Genomic DNA, 22,411 nt, shown 5'->3' with positions numbered 1-22,411 from the left:
GTAAAGCAGGATCCTGAGATGGACACCCGATCCTGCAGGGGCTGGGTGGGCCCAGTGTCCCCACCAGGCGGCTGCAGGAGGGAGCAGGAGGGGGTAAGCCGGTGAAGGAGATGGGAAGGTGGCAGAGGGCTCGGAGGGGTGGGAGCAGGCTAAGCTGCTGGCTTTGTGGCTGGAGGAAGAAGCAGGAGACAAGGAAGGGGCAGCCCTGAGAAGCTGGAAGGGAGGAAATGAGTTCTGTTCCAGGGCCCTGAGAAAGGGGAGCACAGGATGCTGTGTTCATGCCTTGACTTCAGCTCAGTGAGACTCACGCTTTTCAAACTCCTGGACTCAAAGGAAAACATTACCATGTAACGGGATGGTGTAGTCCAGGCTCCTGTGTATGTTGAACAAAGAACCATCAAGAGCACACCCAGTAGCAAGCGGCAAGCAGCTACATTTATTGAAGATCATGGGAACTGAGCTCTGGGCAAGTCCGTGCCAACAAAGGATATGGTAGAGACGGAAATGATGCCAGGGTGATAGAAAAGCAAAAGCAATGCACACAGCTCACAGCACACAGGAGCAGCAGCGGCCCCCAATAAAGCAGGCTCTTGGAATTTAAAGGACACGCACCTCTGCCCAGGTCCCCCTCTTCTTCTCTAGGTGTGATTGACAGGAAAGTAGTGACAGGATGCTGTGCCATCTCAGGGGCTCTCAACATACAAGCTTGCCCCCCCTGCAATCACTCTCATCTTAATTAAGGCATGACATATAGCACATATTTAGAGACCTGTAATGAGGGTGGAGTAGAGTAGAGGACACTGAAGGTCAGGCGAGGAGATCCACTGATGGAGACCACCACAAAGTGGCTCTGCGCAGGATGTAACATTAACAAACTGGCTTTCCATGTGTACTTGTGAATTGTCCGAAGCTTAGGCACCTTGTCTGGGGATGGGCAGTGGACTCTTAGTAAGTAAACCTCTGAGAGTCACTGGTCACCCTGAGGCCTGTATTAGCCTGTGGAGCTGAGAAGCCTCAAAGCACAAGATAAAGCCACAGCTGAGGACATTTGGCTCCAACCCTGGTTATCTACAAGGAGACTGCAGCTGCAGGCTCCACACTCCTGCAATAAATACCAACCTCAAGATAAGGCAGTTCTCCTGATTGACATAATTTGCTACTTGGGAAAATTCTCCCAAGGTCCTGCTAGATTCACACGTTTTCTTGAGTATCCTCCTCCTTTGTTTGAAAAACAAATAAATAGGGGCTGCCCAGAGAAGTCTGGGTCTAACCCAGGGAATATCGAAGCTGTAAGAGAGTTAGACCCTCCTGGAGCCCTGAAAGCATTTCCACGGTCTCATTTAGATAAGCCTTTCCCGTCCAGGTCCACTCACTAGGGAGATTGCGGGCCTGATCAGCCCACAGTAACTAAGGGTTATTTAACCCAATAATCCCACACCCATGTGGTCTGGCCTAGAGCATCAGAGATCCCCTGGGGTTTTGTTACTTTGTTTTCCACCTCTTAGGATGATCGAAGGAGAAATGGCTGTAGGGTGCTGGTTAGAATTAAACAGATGGGAGGAAGTCACTCCCTCACTCCACTGTTTCTGGCTGTACAGTGGTAATTTAATGAAACTTTTGTTTTTGAGACAGCATCTTACTATTCAGTTCAGGCTGGTCTTGAACTCACTATGCAGCCCAGGCTGGCCTCAAACTCATGGCAATCCTCCTGCCTCAGCCTCCCAAGTGCTGGGATTATAGGCACGAACCACCAGGCCTTGGTTAAATAATCTTTTAAAGTAGAAAAAAAAACCAAAAAAATCCAGATGCAGGAATTTCCCCTCCACTGTCTCCAGCCCTTTCTCCGGCATCAGAATCCACTGGGGGGCCCAGGAACTCATTCCTGCAGGCACAGGTACTGCAGTCACCACACCAAGTGTACCACTTCTGTGACCCAGAGCTGGCTTCAAGCAGTGGCACACTCACCGCACAGCAGCTCATCTGCAATGACGGGAGAGGACGCGGGCCTCAGCTAGGAAGTGGGAGAGGCGCCTATGCACCAGGCAAGCTGGCTCTGTGGTTTGGAATACTGAGTGCATCTGTGTATTAGTAGACACTGCAGTGGGGTGTGGAACCCAAAAACAACCCTAAGCTCACACCTCCCTGTATCCACTCTTGGCCCTGCGTCTCCACAATTCCCTCGTTTGAGCACGTGGACCCTGTTCCACTCCCTGGGACTCTGGGTTTGCCCCTGTGCTGTGCTTTGGGCATGGAAGGGTAGCAAATGTGAAATGACAGGAGCTCTAGGCCTGCGCTTGTTCTCTGGTGCCCCGCCAGGGATATAACCCAGGCCAAACTGGTGCTCCCAGGAGGCAGGAGAGGGGCACGCAGCCCAGAGCTCTGCCTGATCAGCTACTGATCTGCAAACTCAAGAGCTAAGTTAACACTGCACACTGCTGTGCGGTTGTAGCTTTTTGTTACACAGCACTATTGAGACAATAGCTAACTGTGCCCCTGACTCTGTTATAACTGCAAACTGACTGGCCTTACACCTACTTGCAAGTTACAAGCAGATAATCAGTACTACAGCTTACTCAAAATGGTTTAAAGACATGATACATTCTGAAAAAACCCCGAAATTTCTTTTATCCCAGTCCCATTATTTTGACTTTATTAACAAAGCTGTGATGTAGGTAAATCAAAGATCCACTACTTTCACTCGAAGACACAGTATTTATTTTGTTAAAATCAAGCAGGATGCGCCATTGATCAGTATGTGGTGTCAACTATGAAATATATACACAATTGAAACAGTATGCTGCAGGATACAGGCGACACATATCTAAGTGAGAGAAGGCCCACTCTGCAGACTTCCACAGCTTTGCTACGACAGGGGCAGGAATCAACGACCACCTTTGAATGCCCAGGGCCAACTGGTAGCACCGTATTTATTTTCATAACAACAATACATCTATGTACTGAGTTATGTACATGGAGACCACTGGAGTCTTTCATTCCCTGTGGACCACGCATTACAGAGGCAAACAGAAAACCAGAAGGGAAGGCTGTGATAATGTGCCCTTGGCGCAAAGGACAGCAAAGCAGGACTACGTACTGCTAAATCTAAGGCGGGAGTCCAAAAAGACGTGTAAAGGCTGGGAATAGATGCAGAGATTTGATTATTCACATTGTACATGTATATTATTAAGACGATCACAATACTCAATTTGAGGATAAAGAGCATGGGTCAAAAATTTGTCTGAATTATAAACAAACAATCAAGTTACTCGTGAGGTCTGTGGATAGCCCAGCCAGTGGCCCGTGCTCCCAGCAAGGGGCCAGGTGGAAAGGAGGAGGGAGCTGGGGCCGCACGGAGTCACACAGCTCATCAGAGACAGGAATGATCACCTCTGAAAAGGCCCTGGGAGGCTGCTGACAGCGTGAGTTCTGCAGGACCGAAGCCTGCCCTACAGGACTCAGCTGTAGGGAAAGACTTCACAAGCATAAGACACCTCTGTGTCAGGCTTGTGACATGTGAATGTGTTTCTGTGTGTATGTGTGCACGCATGTGAATACGTGTTTTTTAGGAGGGCCGTGGTTATTGCTGACTAAGGGGAAACCTATTCACTCCTTATGGGACTAAGGAGAAAGGAACAGATACTACCTAAATACCCAGTTATGTGAAGGACTGGCTCACCATTAACCATGGCTTTAGTTAGATGAGCTTTTTCCAGCAATACACGTGACCCACAATTATTAGGTAAAAAATCAGCAAGCCATCAGCAGCTGGACATTGTTGCCTGTGCTTATTTGCCATGTGTATAACCTCTTTGGTGAACTGTCTGTTCAAGTCTGTTGCCCCCTTTCTAACTGGGCCGTTCACTGGGTTTCCAGAGGTCTTCATACATTCCGGGTACAAATCCTTTGGCAGACACATGATCTGCAAACATTTCCTTTCAGTCTCTGATTACCAATGGAAACTGCAGCATGATGGTATTATTTAATGAGCCCTGCCATTTTCACCCCTGCAAGAGGCACAGAATCTTTAAACTCTGCAGCAGAAAAAGGTCAAGTTTAAGAGTTAAGATAGTGCACAGGACCCCTGAAAAGGCAGAGGAAAGGTCTCACAGTACGCAGAATATGGCCCTCAATATCTGGGGACCAACTTGATGCCAAAACAGAGAAAGAAACAAACAAACAACTGCAACAAAAAAACAATGATCATGAATGACCATACGTGCACAAGGTTAATGTTCTGGAGGGAAAGTAAGTAGAAAAATATTCCATTGGTCTCAGGAAATAAATAGTTAACAAGCACATTAGTACTGGACACATGTAGCGAAGTGTTCTTACTTGGCTGGATAACATCATGTAACCTCTGATGCCTGGCGAGAAGGACCACAGTGGTGTGTCTGTCATGTGAGTGGGTTCTAAAGCATGCACGTCATTTCTTGAAGTGGCACTTTTAAGCTTAGAGCGAGTGCACCCAACATATAGGTTGTCCATTTCCCTGCTGGTTTTTAACCATTAGGAAACTATTCACTTTTCCTACATGTTAATAAATTATCATCCTCATCGAGACTTTGCTGGGTCAGGGAACACGATTATAGGGCAGAGAGGACGGACACTCATACTTGGTCAGGAAAAGGACACAACCCAGCAGCCCATCCCCGGACGCATCCCGAGGGAAGATGTGCACCGGGGCGTCCCCGCTCCTGCATCCCGAGGATGTTCTCGGTGTCTTTCCATGCAGCTGCTTTGGCATGGGAAGGCAGAGGAACGGCGGCTCTTCCACCGAAGGCGACAGAGTCTGTATGTCCCACAGCCCCAGCCTAATGGATCCATGGGGTCCACGCCAGCCAGTGCCGGGCATCTCACGTAGTCACATGTGAGGGAAACTGCTCTGTTCCCAAGGGAAATTAAAAGGTTCAGTAAGGGATCCCAAGCCCACACAATGGTATTGTGCCCTGGGATGAGTCTCTCTCCAGGAGATCAGCACTGTCGAGGTCACACGCATGTGGACAGAGCTCCGAGGCCGCAGCTGTCCTCTGCCCGGCTGACCAGCCACTTACTTGCCTCTTTCAGGCTGCAGGCTGTCAAGCAGGCACTTCAGCTGCTCTTCGCCCAGGTGGATTTTGTCCTCCAATTCCCGCTGCTCGATGATGAGCGCCGACTTCATCTTCACGAAGTGCTCGTAGTCTGCCAGGCTCTCCTCGCTGAGGTAGGCGGTCAGGGTGTCGAACACGATGCGCTCGCGGCGGTCCAGGTTCTCTTTGAGCTCCTTGGCGTCCTCGTGCTGCTGGATGAGGACTCGCTGCTTCTCCAGCAGCGACTGCTGTGGGGAGACAGAGGCAAGCGCCTGTTGATGACCAGGACTAAGGCAGAAGCCCCTGCCCACGCCTTGAAAATGGGTCAGGGCTGGGGCTGTTCCCACGCCTCTCTATCAGATGGTCCTAGGGAATCCCAATGTCGCCAAAGACAGGATGGGACCCACACCGAAGGCCAGGGGTACGCATGCATGTGCCATGTGGCTGGGGCAGGCTCCTGTTCAGGTCCTCCTGGAAGCCAAGAGCGCACTCCCTGGGTTCTTTCTCATAGTCCTGGCCTCATTCTCTCCCACCTGCCTTGAACAAGTACGAGATTGCGGTGAGCAGCAAAAACAGAGGACCAGAAACCACAGAAGTCGGAGGTGCTCGAAAGGGCGAAGGACTTGTGGACACTATTTGCATCAAAGCCCTTTCCACAAGAATGCTACGGGAAGGCTGGCGGGAGGGAAGGGTGATGAAGTTCCAGGGCAGGATGTCTCAACCTCCTGACAAGAGAATTTGTACGTGCAACCACAGAAAAGGACACAGGACAGAGCGAAAGATAGGAGAGGAGACAGGACGGCGGGTGGCCTGGGGATCATCCCCTCACTCATTATGAGGGTTTGTTCGGGGGGCCACAGACAACCCTGTTCCCAATACAGGAAACTCACTCTGTACTCCCAGAACATGCACCTCGCTTCCCTACTTAATCCAAGTTGAAGGAAAACCAGGAAAGGAAGGGATGGGCGCAGCGTCCTCATGCACAGGCTGGGAAGTGCCAGGCATTCGTTTCCTCAGCTCGGGTTCTTCTCTCTGCTGCGGGGCCTTGCACATGGAAGCAGAAGCCCCCGCTCTGCCAGTGGGCTACCCCTGGCAGCCAGGGTCCAGACTTCCGGCTGAGCACCAGGGCAGCTGCTCTGCAATCATGGGAGTGCCTGCAAGGCCACGCAGCACTTTGCAACACACCAGGCACAGAAGAGGCTTGGTCGGTAAAGCGGAACTAGCACCACTATCACTGAGAAGTGGCCGGAAAGTGCAAATGCCCTTGATGTGCCACTTCCGTGAAGTGCCATGACCACAAAACTTCCAGGGCCTCTGGCTCGCTTCTGAGGAATGTCTTGGTCCTCAGTGTGAGTAAAATAAAAACACCATATACTGTCACAGGAAGAGGCTCGGACAGGCCAACTTCCTCCAGTGGTAAGGGAAGTAAGATGTTGTCTGACTCTGGAAATGTAGCTCAGTTTACAAAAAAACCAGCCAGAGTCACTAATGCCTGGCAGCTGCACAGAAGACAGAATGTGTGCGTGTGTTCGTGTTTCACGAGTAATAACTCACCATGTTCAAGGCTTATCATGTGTAAGACCAGAACAAGGTGATTTACCAATTATCTTTGACCTAAGAGTTAAAGCCAACAAGGTAGAAATTACTCCCCTCATTCTATATATAACAAAACTGAACCAGGCCTTCTAAGGGAGGTCATCTCGGCAGTGGGAGCAGAGCTGGACAAACCCTCTAACCCTGTCTAGACAGCGAGACTCACTCGTGTTAAATCACAGCGGCAACAGTACTGAAATGCTGTCTGTCGCTGGGTACTTCTGCTTTTTCGGAGGGGTATGAGCTCAGTCTACGGACCCACATACGGTAAAGCTGAAAGAAAGCCTGTGGTCCAGGAAGAGTTCCTTGTGAGCACAGACTAAGGGGAGGATCTGAAAAGCGTCTAAGGAAGGGAGATCCCAGCAGTGCAGCTTCCAGCGGCAATGGGAGAACTCACTGCACTTCAGCAGCACACCCTGTTCCGCCCTCAAAGGAAGCAGCACATGCCGTATAGGGAGCTGCTGCCCCAGCACCCCGTGCACAGCCTTCCCGGCCCACCCATTTGCAGCCAGCGCGTTTGTAGTTACCCGATCGCCAGGAGAAGGGCTGTCCTCTAAGTTATTGAGGGCGTTTTCCACCCGGGCCAGGCGGCCCGACAGGGACAGCAACAGGTTCACCACTTTGTCCAAGTCGCCGATGAACATTCGGAACTTGTCGAACTCATTGGGTTTGCAGACGTCCTTCGCGATGGCCTCCACCTCGTCCCCCAGCGCGTTGTTGGCCTGGATGTCCTCGAGCAGGCTTTCGCGGGCTTCCCGGAGCACCTGCAGCTTGCGGCCGATACTGTCGATGAGCTCCTGCTGCAGGGATGTGGGGCAAGACAGAAACACTCATCAGCACAGCCCGTGCCTGCACCCCAGGGCCAGCGCTGCACATGTTCCCTGCGTGTAACTCAGCACAACTAGCTGAATTTGTTTTTTGTTTTTGCAGTGATGGGCCCTGAACCCAGGGAAGGCTAAGTTATACCCCAGCCTGATCCTCCTGCCTCAGCCTCCCACACTGGCACTACAGTGTGCTGCTGCACCTGGTTGTGGGGTTCATTCCCCCATCAGCAAATAATAAAGGATTTATTTATAAGATGAGAGGAAGGGGGACGACACCTAGGTAACTTATTGGCATTTAATAAACAAGTGAATAAAGAAAATTCTACAGAGTATACACATATACAAAAAAATAAACACACAACCTTTTTTATTCAGTGACAGCCCTGTTAGAATACAGTGGAGCTGCCCAGTGCCCCCCTCTGCAGGAGCAAGGCCTGTGCAATGTTCTGGGCTTTGTCCCCAGAAAGTTTCCCAGTTAAGACCGACAGATGGAGAAGCTGCCAGTGTCTCACATCCGGTACTGAATTCCGTAACTCAAAACTGCCCTCTCCCTCTACTTAGCAATTAAAAATTAAGACCCACCAAAGGGGATGTTAGTGAGCTTAAAAGTCATCTAATAGAACCGACTCACTTCATTTTCACCAAGATGCACAGAAGTGGCTAATATTCTATTACGGAAAAACATACGCAGCATTTACTATTTGAGCTTCTTTGGCGGAGGGTGCCGGGCCTGGGGACACAACCCAGGGCATCACGCGTGCAAGGCCAGTGCTCTGCCCTTGAGCCTCGAACCCTTCCCCCCGGCCCCCGTCACTGCAGCCCTTCTGGAAGGTGTGTTCTGTGCCAATGGATGTCCACAGAACGCTGCTGTGCAACCACTACCAGCATGCGCCTGAACCCTTCACCCTCCTCAATGGACCGGTGTAACATAAACACTAACTATGGCCTCCCACACCAGCCCTTTGAAGGAGTCATTTTTGTTTTGTTTTTTTGTTTTTCTTCCGGTACCAGGAATCGAACTCACAACCTTGCGCTTGCCAGGCAGGCGCTGTACCGCTGAGCTAAATCCCCAGCCCCTGAAGGAGTCATTTTTAAAGTGTAAACTAAAGACAAGCTATAGGAACCCTTTAGAGCAGCCGATGCCCTGCAGTGAAGCAGCACCATACAGCCTGATGTGAGTTAGGACAAAAGTAATAGATGCTTTGCCACCATCATACTGCAGAAAAATTCTCAGGATGGCTCCACAGGAGTCTGGCAGGGAAGTCTTCCTCCAAAAGCTACCTTCTTCCAGCCTGCCTCTCTGCCATGGAACCTGCCCACAGCATAAGCCAACCGTTATTTATCCCACCAGGGATGCTTTGGACAGCTCAGCCCTGCCTGGTCACTCTCACTAAAGAAGTTTCATCCAAGAACACCGGGCTTTCCTTCCTTGGGTGAGGGCTGCGCGGACTTAAAATTCAAACAGTGCTCAGGCACACAAAGCAAAGGAAGACAAAATCATGCTCGTGAACAGGAAACGCCAACAAGGACTACTCTGACCCTACAGGAAAAGTAAGAGGAGGACGTTTTCATTCAAGTCAGGACTGGCATCAGGCAAGAATCCGGCAAGTTCTGCATCTCTCTTCGGTGTTGAGCTTTTCCTCTGAATGGTGAGTATCTAAAATGGGGCCCTGTTCTCAGCCTGGGGTTTGGAGCGGGTTTAAATAACTGATTGTTGGCTCGCAGAGTAAGAGGTGGAGGCTCGCTTCCATTCTCCAGGACAGAACATCCTACAGCAATACAGGATCAACAGCAGCTCTCCATGGGGCTGCCGCTGAGATGGTCAAGATTACAGGGTGGGAAGTACTTATCACGACGCACACGAGGTGCCTGGTACATATCCGCTCTCATCCACGTGGGACAGGAACCGCCGGCCCCCCTCCATACAGCACAAGAGAGTGAAAACCACCGTCCTGCTGTCCATGTGAGCAGGAAAGGTCAGTTCTCACTGGGAGAAACACCAAACCACTGGAGGACATCTGCATTTCATACTGAGGTCTGCATCTCAGATGCTCTGTAAAGAGAATCTCCATCTAGCATTTCTGTAAGCAAAACAAACAGAGAAACGCTGGCACACAGGAAAGGGCTGCCTCCTCTTGGCTCCATCTCCCTGCCTTAGGCTGACTGGCATGCCCTGCTTGCCCGCAGATTAACAGTAAGCAATCTTCCAGGCTACCGGGCTCCACTGAGATTCAGACACACAGTTCTCTCCCCAGGAAGGACCATATGGGATTTATAAATTGCTCTGGCTTTGCTAGGTCAGCCTCACGATATGCAGGGTGGCAAGACATTTTCTTTCCCTACAATTGAAATCATGAACATGCATCAACTTCCTTTATATTCTCTCTCACTCTTTCTTTTGTGGTGCTGGGGATGGAGTCCAGGGTCTTGCTCATGTTAGGCAAGGTTGTAACACTGACCTACATCCCTAGTCCTTTAAAAAATGTTTCTCCTCTCTCTCTCTCTCCTTGCCTCCCTCTCTTCTTGTCTCCCTCCATGTGTGTGATGTGTTTACCTAGCTTGTGTGATGTGTTTACCTAGCTATCTAGAAAGACTATTTAAATCAACCCCGAATCCCGCAGCTCAGAACATGGCCTCATTTCAGACTGTCATCATTTGAGGGGATACAAAACACAAAACAGAAAATGTATGAGAACTTTCCAAATGCTTGCCCGATGCCAGTCCTGACCTGAATGAATACCTCAAGAACTGGAGAGACCCACAGGGACAGGAGGACCACTAGCAAGTGCTACTCAGTAGGTGTGCTGTCTTTTTTGCTTTTTGGTGCTGGTAGGGGGGTTTGCTAGAGATGGAACCAGGGCCTTGAACAGAGTTAGCATATGCTCCACCCCTGGGTTACACCCTAGCCCCTCAGTAAGTTTTCTTCAGCAATTACAGTGATGAGGATTTCACATCAGGTATGAAAACAGGCCTTCAAAACATACCTTGGCCAGTGCATCTTGAAGCTGGGCAGTCTAAAAGGACTCTGAATTCCTTTACTGATTCTTTTAGGTGCCAAACAATTTTTGTTTATTCATTTACCTGTTTATTTTGCAGTGATGTCAAATAGAAATATTCACCCTGTCATGGTTAAAGGGCCACTGAAACCGTACAGACATTGGCTCCTTTTTTTTTTTTTTTTTTTTGGTACAGGGAATTGAACTCAGGACCTTGTGCTTGCCAGGCAGGCTGTCCTACAGAGCCATATCCCAGGGCCCAGGCACTGGCTCTTCATCATGTTGAGATGGGATCTGGCCCAGGGCAGCACACAAATGAATAGCTCAGACCACACAGGAGTGCTGGGCTCTGTCCCCAGCTCTATTTTTTAAGACAGGATCTCACTAAGTTGTGCAGGCTGGCCTGGAACCTGCCTCCTATTTCCTCAGTCTCCAGGTGGCTGGGAATACAGGTGTGTGCCCCTATGCCCAGCTTCCTTTGCTTATTTCTTGCACTCATGCCACTCTGGACGATAGGGACAAGAGTGTGCCAGAAAGGCCAGCCCCGAGCTGCCGCTCACCCCTCAGTTTTGATGGGCTGGGACTCGGGGGTGGGACCCTGGACAATTCGCTTCCTCCTACTAGGTTTGCCTGCAAGCACCCACCTTCCATTCTACTCCTAGGGACAAGCAACGTTTTATTCTCTGTGGGCCCTACGCCCACCTCTTTGTTCCCCCAAATAACTCTACTCTTCAAAGACTTCAAATTTAAACCTATCGTATTTAAAAATCAATCAGTGGTATTTTAAAAATCACTAACAGTACAAGCATCCTTTGAACACAATCACCTGCAAAGGTTTTGTCAAAAAAAACAAAAAACAAAAAAACCAGCAATTTTTATGGATGCTCCTTCCACCATGCAGGGTCCACAGGAAACAATGCCGCCACCTCTTTTCTGTCCCCAGCACTCATGGCTAAGGGGGACCCAAGGTCCCAGGAAGAAACCACACAACACACTGTCCCCTTGTCTTGCTTATTTTTCTCTCGTTGCTGAGACAAAATACCTGACACCCAGAAAGAAGGAAGGAAAGGCTTATTTAGCTCACAGTTTGTGGAGGTTTCAGTCCATACTCAGCTGGCTCCAAGGCAGAGTGGCACATGGCAGAGGGCAACCGTTCATGGCAGCGGAAGATAGCAAAAGCAGCAAGACAAAAGGGAGAAGTGGCGGCAAGCAGCCTCTTTCTCTCCCTTACATATGCAAACTGTCTGCCCCAGGGACAGGTGTAGCACTCACACCCATAATCCCAGCACAAACTCTACAAGCTCACCTGATGACTGCATGTGTCTTTGCAGGGACACCCAGACACAAACCATAACACTCACACCTGTCTTTGGCCTTGCCTGCATCCCTCATGTATAAATCAGACGCCTCGATGATGTCACGGGTCTGGCCAGCTGGCACATGTAGAGAGTCACAGCAATGCTAACAGGAACTTTGGAGGACCACCTGGGCAATTCTCCTTGAACGAGGAGCAATGGTCTCCATTTTGGCTGAACCTGGCCCTATGTGAATGTATTGATGTACGCAGAGTTGGCTGGGACTTTTCCTTATCCCTTCAATTGGCTTTAGGCAATGCAAACAGGTCCAGCTGAGGTGCTGATGTGTACTCTTTGAAGCAAAGACTATAGGGCAGCGCCAAATAAAACAAGTGAGCGGGGGTGGGATGGAGAGCCAGTGCTCCATGCTGTCTGCTGGGATTCAGAGTCAAGATAAGAAGCTGTGACCTCCCAGGGCATAAAATACTGAGCGGAGGCACCAACCCCAAACATCACATACTACCTTAACTGTGTCACGCAGATCACTCTTTCTGTATATCTTACTCTCTGCATACTGCAGAGGTGATTTCAGGCTGCCCGCCTAGCTCAGCTCACAGCACTCACCTGCTTCCCGCTATTCTCACAGTCACTCATCCTCGAGCCACTCCCTTCATGAATTTACAAAGCCTGGGTTTGGCCGTGGGTCGAGGACGTTGTTCTGGATAGCCATTATCCTAGCTGGACTTAGGACCCCTTGGCTCCCCACCATTTTGGATATATTATTGTGTCTTTATGCCACGGGTTGCACGGGGAGTAGAAGATTGGGATTAACTCGACAGGATTCCAATAACTTTTCCATGGGATTACAAATATAAGCTTGCTGGTCCGGATGAGGACCAGGAAGGGCTCTCTATAAGGAATGATGCTGGCTAACTCTGTCCCTACACTGACCGTCATAGCTCTCGCCCACAAGTTGTTCCTTAGTCCTGTCCTCATGTTATCTTCAACCCACCCTGTCTTGTCCCCTCAGCTCCAGGCGCTGGCCTCTGTTGCTTTTCCTCAGGACCTGTGCACCCATTCACTGTCCCTCAGACACCAGATCTTCCTAGGGCTCACCCCTCAAGTCCTGTCCACTCAGGCATGGCCTCTGAGGAGGCTACCCTACAATCACATCCATCTGTCTCTGTATCTCTTTACCCCGCTTTAACCGTTCTCACCACCTGACAGAGTACATCAAGGGCTGGCAAACCTCATCTGTGGACAGCCACACAGTACACGGTTCAGACTTTGCAGGCTACACAAACACTGTCATGACCACTCAGTTTTGTGATGGTCTTACAAAAGCCCCATAATCCGCATGCAAATGAGGGGATGCGGCTGTGCTTCAATAAAACTTTATTTACAAAAGCAAGTGATGGGCCAGGTGTGCTGAGCCTGCTCTGTACAGCACATTTGTCTTTGGGATGGCGTCCACCTCTCGCATGAGTCCATAAGCTCCCTTAGAGAAAGGCCCTCTTGTGTATTCTGTCCACTGCTAGGGCTATGAGCGCTAAGCTAAGTACATGGGAGTTGAACACAGATGCCTTTCACTTTCTTTCATGACACAGGGTCTCACTGTGTAGTCTATGCTGGCCTCAAACTCGTGATTCTCCTGCCTCAGTCTCCTGAGTGCTGGGATTACAGGCGTGCACCGCCACCCCTGGCCTGGAGAAGGTACTTTCTGGTTTGTTTGTTTTGTCTTTTTGAGACAGGTTCTCTATGCAGTTCAGGCTGGCCTGGAGCTCACTTTGTAGCCCAGGCTGGTCTCGAACTTGCAACAACCCTCCTGCCTCAGCCTCTAGAGTGTGGGGATTACAGGCATGCGCCACCACGCCTGGCTGAGAAGGTACTCTCTGGTTGATTTTAAATTTATTTATAATGGGCTGAGGATTTAGCTCAGCAGCACAGTACCTGCCTGGCAGGCACGAGGTTGTGAGTTCGATTCCTGGTACCAGAAAAAAAAAAAACCACCAAAAAAAAATTTATTTATAATCATCAGGTTATTGATACTTGAAAAGAAAAAGATGCCAGACAGTGCCGTGTAGAAAGTGAGAATACAGATCGAACAGAGAATTAATCATGAAGGGCTTGCTAATTTGTCTTGTGTTTTCTTGTCCTACAGGAGCGCCCAATGCAAATACCCTCAGACAAGGTGCAGGGTCTGTGCAGGCCCTTTATTCTAAAATGGGGTTTTGGTATGTTGCCTAGGCTGGCCGTGTTGTGATCTTCATGCCTCAACCTCCCAAGTGGCTGGGTCTACAGGCATCAGCCACCATATACAGCCCCAATGTGAGGTTCTAGTGTGGAATTTCCTTTCCTACCTTCTTCAGTGACAGGTCGTGGTCCAAGTCGCTCCCCGAATCTTCCTCAGGCTCTTGCTGCTGCCGTAGGTCCTTCATCTTGATCAGCAGTTCTGCCTTGGGGGCCGATGTGCTGTAGTAGGTGGAATTGGTGGCCAGGGACACGGCCGCTGGCACGCTTGGCTCCTCCTTCCTGCGTAAAAAGGTCAGGTCTTCAATTAGCTGCAATGGTATGCATAGACGCACCGTTTGGACCTGCTCCCTGACTTGTGACAAATGAAAGCAGGCCCTACCACAAGGACACCGGCCAAGATCAGACAGCCAAAGGAGCAAAAGAAAGCAGGTAACAAGGTTAAAACGCAAAAAGTAACAGACCTTGCCAAACAGGTGCTCAGAAAGTCAGTGTGAGTACTTTTCACCGTTAATTTCATTTCGCGGTGCAGGGGACTGAACTCAGACCACATACACACTAGGCAAGTGCTCTACCACTGAGCCACATCCCCAGCCCAGGGTGGGGGTGGGGGTGTTTTTAACAAGTGCAAAAATCTCAAAGAAGCAGAATGATCTCAAAAGCCTGTGCTGCAGAGGTGACAGCCCAAACTGCGCACGTGGAGAGCTGGGGGGTGACAAGGATGAGAAGGAGGAGGACATAGGTGACACTACAAATGCTGACCCTTTTACAGGCAGGCTCCTTGATTCCCCTCGAGCCTGGCTTGGCTTTGTCCTTGCTTTTCCTTTGCTAACTCTCAGAGGGAGGCACTACCCTTCTGCCCCCGATGCTTGTGGTGACAGAGGACGCGCCATCGATAGGAAAGATGTCCACGCATCCCTATGCTGGTCAAACGGTTGCTATGTACAAAACTAACTAACACTAATGTGTTCACACAGAGGTCAAGGCATTTTTACCCTCCAGTGTCCCTGCGGCAATAGGTAGGCTTGGACCCAGGAAACACACTCTGCCAACCCTTGGTGCAGATGTCTTCCAGGGACCGCCACGCCTTCTTTGGGTCCTTTTGATCCTAGATTTGTTTGTTTGTCTTTAAAACAGGCTGAGAGCATTACCTGGTTTCTTCTCATTAGGGATAAGGAGCTTTTCTCTCCAGCACACTGGCCCTGGGGAAGTCAATGGCCTCTCCAAGAGCCTGTCTTCAGGGAAGGAACCCTGCAGGCATCATGCTGATCAGGCTGGCCTCCCGTTGAGGACTTTCGGTGCTGCACAGACTTTCCTGCCTTTACCAGGCCCTAAGGTCAGCAGGCCCGCAGCCCTGACCTCTCTCTGGGGATGCCTGCAGAGAAGCCTCGCGAACTGGGGGCTCCTACAAAGAGCTGGCCCAGCAAAGACAGCAATCATGCAAATCCAGAGACAGATCTGCCCTCCTCCCCGCTTTTCAATCTTAAGAGAGGCGGGCAGAATCACGAACCCACTGGAGGGCAGCATCTACTCACTTCTCCTCTGCTGTCCTGGGAGAGGGGATTTTGGGATGCAGCTTCCTCCGCTGCTGAGCCTCCTCCAGGAGGTGCTCATCTTTGGGGAAGATTCCTTCCATTAGGTCCATGGTGGTTCTGATTTTCACGCTGGGATCCAGGATGTCGGCCAAGGACTTATCCTTGCCCACGATTTCCCTGGCCAGCTCCTCGGACTTCAGGTCCTCCGCGGTCTTCTCTTTGGCCTTGGCATAGCTGAGCCCCAGCGGGGAAGCACAGACTTCCGGTGTGGGGGCCGTGGGGGGCCCAGGGGGCTGGGGCTCGGGTGGCCGGGCTCTGGATGGGGCCTCAGTCTCAGCGCCCTGCCGCGTGTACACGCAGAAGCGGGAGTAGCTCTGCTCTGACGTGCTCAGCGTCTTGATCTGGTCCCGCTCCAGCCCGCTGGGCAGCACAGGCAGCTCAGCCGGGCGCGCCAGGCTCTGACGGCTCTCTTTCTCGGGCTGGCTCTCCGAGTGCACGATCTTGATGGGCACCATCTTCACTGTGGTGTTGTTGTCCATCACCCGCTCGATTCTGGAAGAGAAGTGCCAGGCTCTGAAATAGTCCTGCCTGGGTCCACCCAATCAGCAAACACCACCAGGTAAGGGGCACCCGAGAGAAGCCTCCTGTGGGCTCCAGACTCGAAGACCACACACTGACTGGCTCCGAGGGCAAGAGCTGGGTGACTCACTGACACAAGCGTCGGGCCACGCCGGGCGTGGTGGCGCACGCCTGTAATCCCAGCACTTGGGAGGCTGAGGCAGGAGGATCGTTGCGAGTTCGAGACCAGCCTGGGCTACAAAGTGAGCTCAAGGCCAGCCTGAACTGCATAGGAGAGCCTGTCTCAAAAAGACAAAAAAAAGAAAAAAAAAAAAACAAAAACAAAAACAAAAAAAAAGCGTCGGGCCATATTTACTTGTTTTTATCCCAATCATAATGCAGATAGCGACAAGTTCTACCCAGTGAAACTTTTCTAGTAGAGGAGATGTGCAGTGAGGTCTGGATAACCTCTGGAGGGCTTGTATGGATAGGGCTGTGTGTGGCTGAGTGGACTCCAACTCGTGGCAATCCTCCTGCCTCAGCCTCCTGAGTGCTGGGATTACAGGCATAAACCACCATGCCTGGCTAAAGAGACAGGTCTTGCTGCACAGGTGTGGCTGCACAGGCCTGTAATCCCAGCACTCAAGAGCCCAAGGCAGGAGGAGCACAAGCTCAAGGGCAGCTTGGGCTACATAGTGAGTTCAAGGCCAGTGAGTTTAAGACCTCAACTACATATTGAGACTTTGTCTCAAAAAACAACTTCCTTGGTGAAAGGGGTCAAGGAGGCATCTGATGCACTCACAAGGAACTGAGAAAAATGCAGAGAAACTGCCCCGTCAGTACCCCAATGCCTTGCCTAGGACAACTCGGCACAGTGGCTTGGCCAGGCCGTCTGGACTGGCTGTTTGCACCGGACTTAGGGAAGCAACAGCGCCACCTGCTGGTCTCAGAAGGGAAAAAAGAGAGACGCCCAAACTCGGGAACGGGGATGGACCCAGTTTTCCCTGGGTCGAGGGAAGCTGCAGTAAATAAGTAATGAACAGCATTCCTTTCTCAGTGAAATGCTGGTTTTCACCCTTTAACTGGACCACTTAGAGGGACACAGGATGGCTCTAGCTCCTCATCGGGGTGCCGTGCATGTGCTGAAATGAAACGGTTCTCTATTTTCTTCCCTCTCTTGGAGATACACTCAGAGCTGATCTGCTCTACCTGGGCATCCTTACATGATCGACACAATTCCTTCCTCCTGAAAGAGGCTTTAGAAGGTCCACCTCTGAAAAATCTTGCTTAGACACACTGAGCTTAAAAAGCCAAACCCTGCACAGGCATCTTAGGCAAGCAAGAACAAATTAATAAACAAAAACTTCTGCATTCACTTCTTTCTGCACTTAGAAACCCAGATCACCTATGACTGACCATTAACTCTGCTTGGATTTTCATCCTTCCTCATTGGTGGAGAAATCTGATTTCCAATGAAGGAAAGCATAACAGAGAAAAAGTAACAAGAACAAATCTTCCACAGGTTAACATATATCTTTTAGCAGGACACCTTTATTCTTTCTGTCTATCTATCTATCTATCTATCTATCTATCTATCTATCTATCTATCCATCCACCCATCATCTATCTATCCATCCATCATCCACCTATCTATCCATCATCTATCATCTATCCATCCATCCATCCATCATTCACCTATCTATCCATCCATCATCTATCATCTATCCACCTATCTATCTATCACCTATCATCTATCTATCTATCTATCTATCTATCCATCCACCCATCCATCCATCATCCACCTATCTATCCATCCATCATCTATCATCTATCTATCTATCCATCCATCATTCTATCCATCCATCCATCTACCTATCTATCCATCCATCATCCATCCATCCATCCATCCATCATCCATCTATCCATTCATCCATCCATCCATCATCTACTTATCTATCTACCTACCTATCTATCCATCCATCTGTCCATGGTGCTGGGGATGGGATCCTGGGCTGTGCATATGGTAGACGAGCACTCCCCCGCTGAGCTACGTCCCCAGCCTTTCCTGGCCATTTCTAAACACAAACTGATCTCTCACCTTAAAAATGGTCGAGACTTCCACCTTTAAAAGTTGGGTGGAGAGTAAAATACAGGAGATTAGAGCTCACTGCTTCCAGATCACCAATTCATAATCAGAAAACAGGACAGGGGCAGGTAAAGGCAGGGCCTTGCCAGCCTGGCCCGCTGAGGTGATGCACCTCCTCCCAGAGCACAAGCCTCCTGCAGGTCAGTGGACCTGCACTGCACAGTCCAAAGCTCTACAAACACCATGCTGCTATCTGTGGCCCTGCCTGCCCTTCTGGGTCTCCCAAGCTACACAGTGCCAACCAGTGCTAATGATAATTCTGTCCTAAGGGGCCTTGTCTGCCTTCTGCTCACATACTCTCCCAGACACAGAAACCAAAAAACACGCCTAAGAACACTTCTGAGAGGAATCAAACCTCTAGCTTTTGCAGGGCACAATGGCTCATGCCTATAATCCCAGCACTCAGGAGGCTAAGGCAGGACAAGTGAGAGTTTGAGGCCAGCCTGAACTATAGAGGAAATTCAAGGCCAGCCTAGATGAAAGAAAGAAGGAAAGGTGTAGGAGGAGAAGGGCGGGGTGCGGGGGGGAGGACGACACTGGTGGACAGAAAGAGGAGCGTGGTGAAGGGGAGGATAGGGAGCAAGTCCCTGGCCGCAGGTGGTGTGGAAGTTATCTGCGATCCTGAGATCTGGGTAAAAGATTTCACGGAAGAGAGGGAAGATTCTGTCAGTAAGAGAGACTTCCCCTCATCCAAACACACTGTGGTGCATGTGCTCCCGGCCAGCCTTGAACTCAATATATAACCTGGGTTGATCTCAAGCTTGCAGTCCTCCTGCATCAGATCACAGGCATCCACCAACATGCCAATCCCAGCTGGCTTTTAACTTTTTTGTTGTTGTTGTTAAAGCAGGAGGGGAAAAAAGAATATGAAAACACTGGACATTATGTAAACCTCAACTTCACCTAAAGATGTGAAGTGTACACCTTAGGGCGGACCTGATTCTGATCATAAATGTGAAACGATTTAAAAAACGCCACACACCAGGTCTGCAGATACCTGTGGGTAACACAGATATAAATACACTCAGCTCACAGGAAAAGACCAGTCATCCTCAGGGGACAAGGACAGTGAGAGCTCCAGCCTATCACTGGAGTCATGCTTCTCCTCCAGGACTGGCTTTCTTTTGTCTTTTCAACACATGGTCTCACTATGCAGTTCAGGCTGGCCTTGAGCTCACTTGGTAGCCCAGGAGGGTCTCAAACTCACAATGATCCTCCTGCCTCAGCCTCCCGAGTGCTGCGATTACAAGCGGGCACCACCACGCCCGGCCAGGACTGGCTTTCAATCCAGTGTCCTAGGCTGAAGCAAGGTACCAGCCATAGGCCACCCAGGAGAGCTGTGTGAAATCACGCCTGCAGAAAAGGTGTGCACGGGACGCCCCTAGCAGGACAATACCTTGTTGAATGCTCATCATGGATGAGCAGGGGCGGCTTATCCGTCAGCTTCTGGGGGGCAAACTGAGGCGAGGGGGAGCGAGAGGTTTCCATGGCAGACACCTGCAGGTGCTGGAACTTGGAAGAGGGCAGTGCTTCTGGTCGAAGACACGGCGTGTCCTCTTTCACATGCTGGCTGTCACGCTCACAGGCGGTGGCCTTCGGGGGCGCGTCTTGCGGCTGGGCACTGCTAGACACAGAGGGGCTGCAGGAGAGGGACAGGCAGGTCACAGCAGCATTCAGGGATGCAGGTGGCAGGACAGCCGGGTGAGCATCTGCGGGTGTAGCGTCCGGGGCCCTGTGCTTCCGGGGCTCACGTTTGGGGGGCGGAGGTCTCTGCGGGGCTGGTCTCTTGGGGGGCGCGGCGGTACTCACTGGACACGAGTCTTGTCCCTGAACCGGCAGGGGTGAGGGGATACCCTGTGCTTGTAATGTCAAATCTGCAGGCGCGTTCTCCGCTGAGTACCTATAATCTCGGGGCAGGGTCCCTGCTCGACCCCGGCCCTCTCCGGGCAACTCAGGAGCCGTGCCAGACACCGTGGACAGGGGCAGTGCACTCTGCTTCAGCGGGTCCTGCCGTGCCGCTGGACTGGCCTCAGGACATTGGGCATCTGCTTGTCTAGAGGAAGAATAAATAAAAGTCAGCCACAGGTTCCAACAGATACTTTCTCCTTGTGTAGGGGATGGCGACTCTTAGCATACCATTTTAAGATAGAATAATTCTAGTCTTAATGCAAGCCTCAAAGTGTGTCTTGAGAAACATCCCAGAGGGGGTGTAAAAAATTAACTTTGCAGTCCTGACTTATTCCTGGAATGATTCTCCAAAGACAAAGAACACCCGGGCCCAGATAACCACCTATGACCCTGCCTGGGTTTCATCCCTTCCCTGGCCCTAGATAAACATGGTAACCATAAGGAAATGTATGGTTATCTAAAGGGGGACATATAGATCAGAGTACAGAAAGCATGTATCATTGTGGTTGGGCTCATGACCAGAGCCTGACCTGGTCACATGGCACAAGGAAAACAATGTGTGGCCAGGGATACAACATTCCAATCTGTTACCACGGAAACCAAAAACGTATATAAGGTGGAAACAAAGGCAGGCCCATGCCCACTTCCCTGATTTGCAAATCAGGGATGCAGGGTGGCTAGCCTCAAATGAAACCCTGTCTTGTTCTCAATAGAGTCGGTCTCTTGTGGAATACAACCCAAATTTTGCCTTAACACCTGTGTGGGACTAGACCCACATCTTCACAATCCCTCTGAGTCACTTAAAGGAGTTACTTCCATACATGCTTCCCCAGACTTGTCTCCACAATGCAAGGCAGCATTCCTAACTCACATCAGACAACAGGACACCGCCGTAAGTGGTGTGTTACTCAAGGAAGATGAGATATGAATCAAGACACACTCACACATACACATCAGAGGCAGATACACACATACCCACCTACTAGGTTCTTCTAGTTTAAAAAATTGCACAAAACTGTAGAAAACCACATGGAAATTTACAGCTACATTCAGAACTATTTAGTTCAAGTTGCGATACTTTCATATTGCTTCTAGGAAACCACCATATACACTGGGGTATATCTTTTTTACATAAGCCAGAAAGCAATTCATCATAAATTTTTAAAATCCAACAGGGTAGCTGGGGATGCAGCTCAGCGGTACAGTGCCTGTCTGGCAAGCGTAAGGCCCTGGGTTTAATTCCCAGTACAGAAAAAAAAAAAAAATCCAATAAGCATGCTATGATAAGAAAAAGGTCACTTCTTCTGGAAGCAGTTATGACCTGTGAATCTTCTCATGGCACATATGTGCACACACTTACATACATGCGCCCCGCCCCCACGTGTGCAGGCTTCATAGGTGTGCTTATCCATGGCACTGCACAAGTGCATGGGCTCCAACTATGAAACCTGCGCAAGTCAGCCTGCTGCACCTTTGCCTGTCCATCGCTTCCAATGCCATATGAGCACTGGAGTGTACCTCAGTAGAAAAGCACTTGCCTCAGATGCAAGTGCTGAATTCAACCTCCAGAGGGGAGAGCACAATGACTCATCAACAGAATCCTATTGAGGCAGCACATGAAGACCCAGGAGACAAACACAAGCACCAAGAAAAGATGCAACCTACTCAGTAAGAAGCAGAACAGAGGATGCCCCGTCATACCCAGTGCACTGGAGGAGTTACACTCCAGGGCCGGCCACAGGCCTTCAGATGCACCTGCCTCTGACCTCAGGCCTTGGCACCATCTGGAGATGATAGGAGGTAGTCTCAGTGCTACAGATGGGGTCTCTAACACTGGGAACAGAGTGCCTGGTGGACGCCAGTCTTTATGTCCCGGTGTGGGCGGGGAGTGGGTTGTCTCGTCTAGGGTTATGGATGCTCTAGCACAGAACAAGCCCAGGCCTGGTGCCAAGTTCCCCTGCATCTCCACCGCAGAGAGACAGCACAACTGGGGCATGAGACACACCCCCTTCCTTCACCTGAACTCGAGCAACAGGCCCTGGGCCAAGAATAACAAAGACCCAGGAAATCCCAACAGCTCTAGGCCAGGAAGGGTGTGTCAGAACACACAGACGTGATCTATAGTCACTTTTCCTCACTCAAAATTCACTAACGGTTCATACATATGGGCTGCATACCATGTGTAATTATAACCCCGTCAGTTATGGGAAAGGTCATGCGCTCACAGCAGATACAACTGA

At 50.3% G+C, this 22,411-nt stretch overlaps 1 protein-coding gene across 2 annotated transcripts in view; it reads right to left on the bottom strand.

Moving 5' to 3' along the window:
• Positions 1-2,692: 2,692 nt before the first annotated feature.
• The window catches only part of Shroom2 (shroom family member 2), a gene marked incomplete at its 5' end in the record, with an annotated part of 71,347 nt that continues 51,628 nt past the window's right edge, over positions 2,693-22,411 (bottom strand). Inside the window, 6 exon segments of one of the 2 annotated variants that reach the window (XM_013505604.1) lie at positions 2,693-5,314; positions 7,187-7,459; positions 14,135-14,306; positions 15,560-16,111; positions 19,660-19,902; positions 20,164-20,316. In XM_013505604.1, the coding sequence (XP_013361058.1) occupies positions 5,048-5,314; positions 7,187-7,459; positions 14,135-14,306; positions 15,560-16,111; positions 19,660-19,902; positions 20,164-20,316 (1,660 nt within the window). 2 annotated transcript variants of the gene reach the window in all.

This window comes from Chinchilla lanigera, unplaced genomic scaffold (genome assembly GCF_000276665.1).
Source record: "Chinchilla lanigera isolate Chin_1 unplaced genomic scaffold, ChiLan1.0 scaffold00098, whole genome shotgun sequence".
Lineage (NCBI taxonomy): Eukaryota > Metazoa > Chordata > Mammalia > Rodentia > Chinchillidae > Chinchilla > Chinchilla lanigera.
The sequence above is the reverse complement of the archived record's forward strand: the minus strand, read 5'-3'. Positions and strand labels throughout refer to the sequence as shown.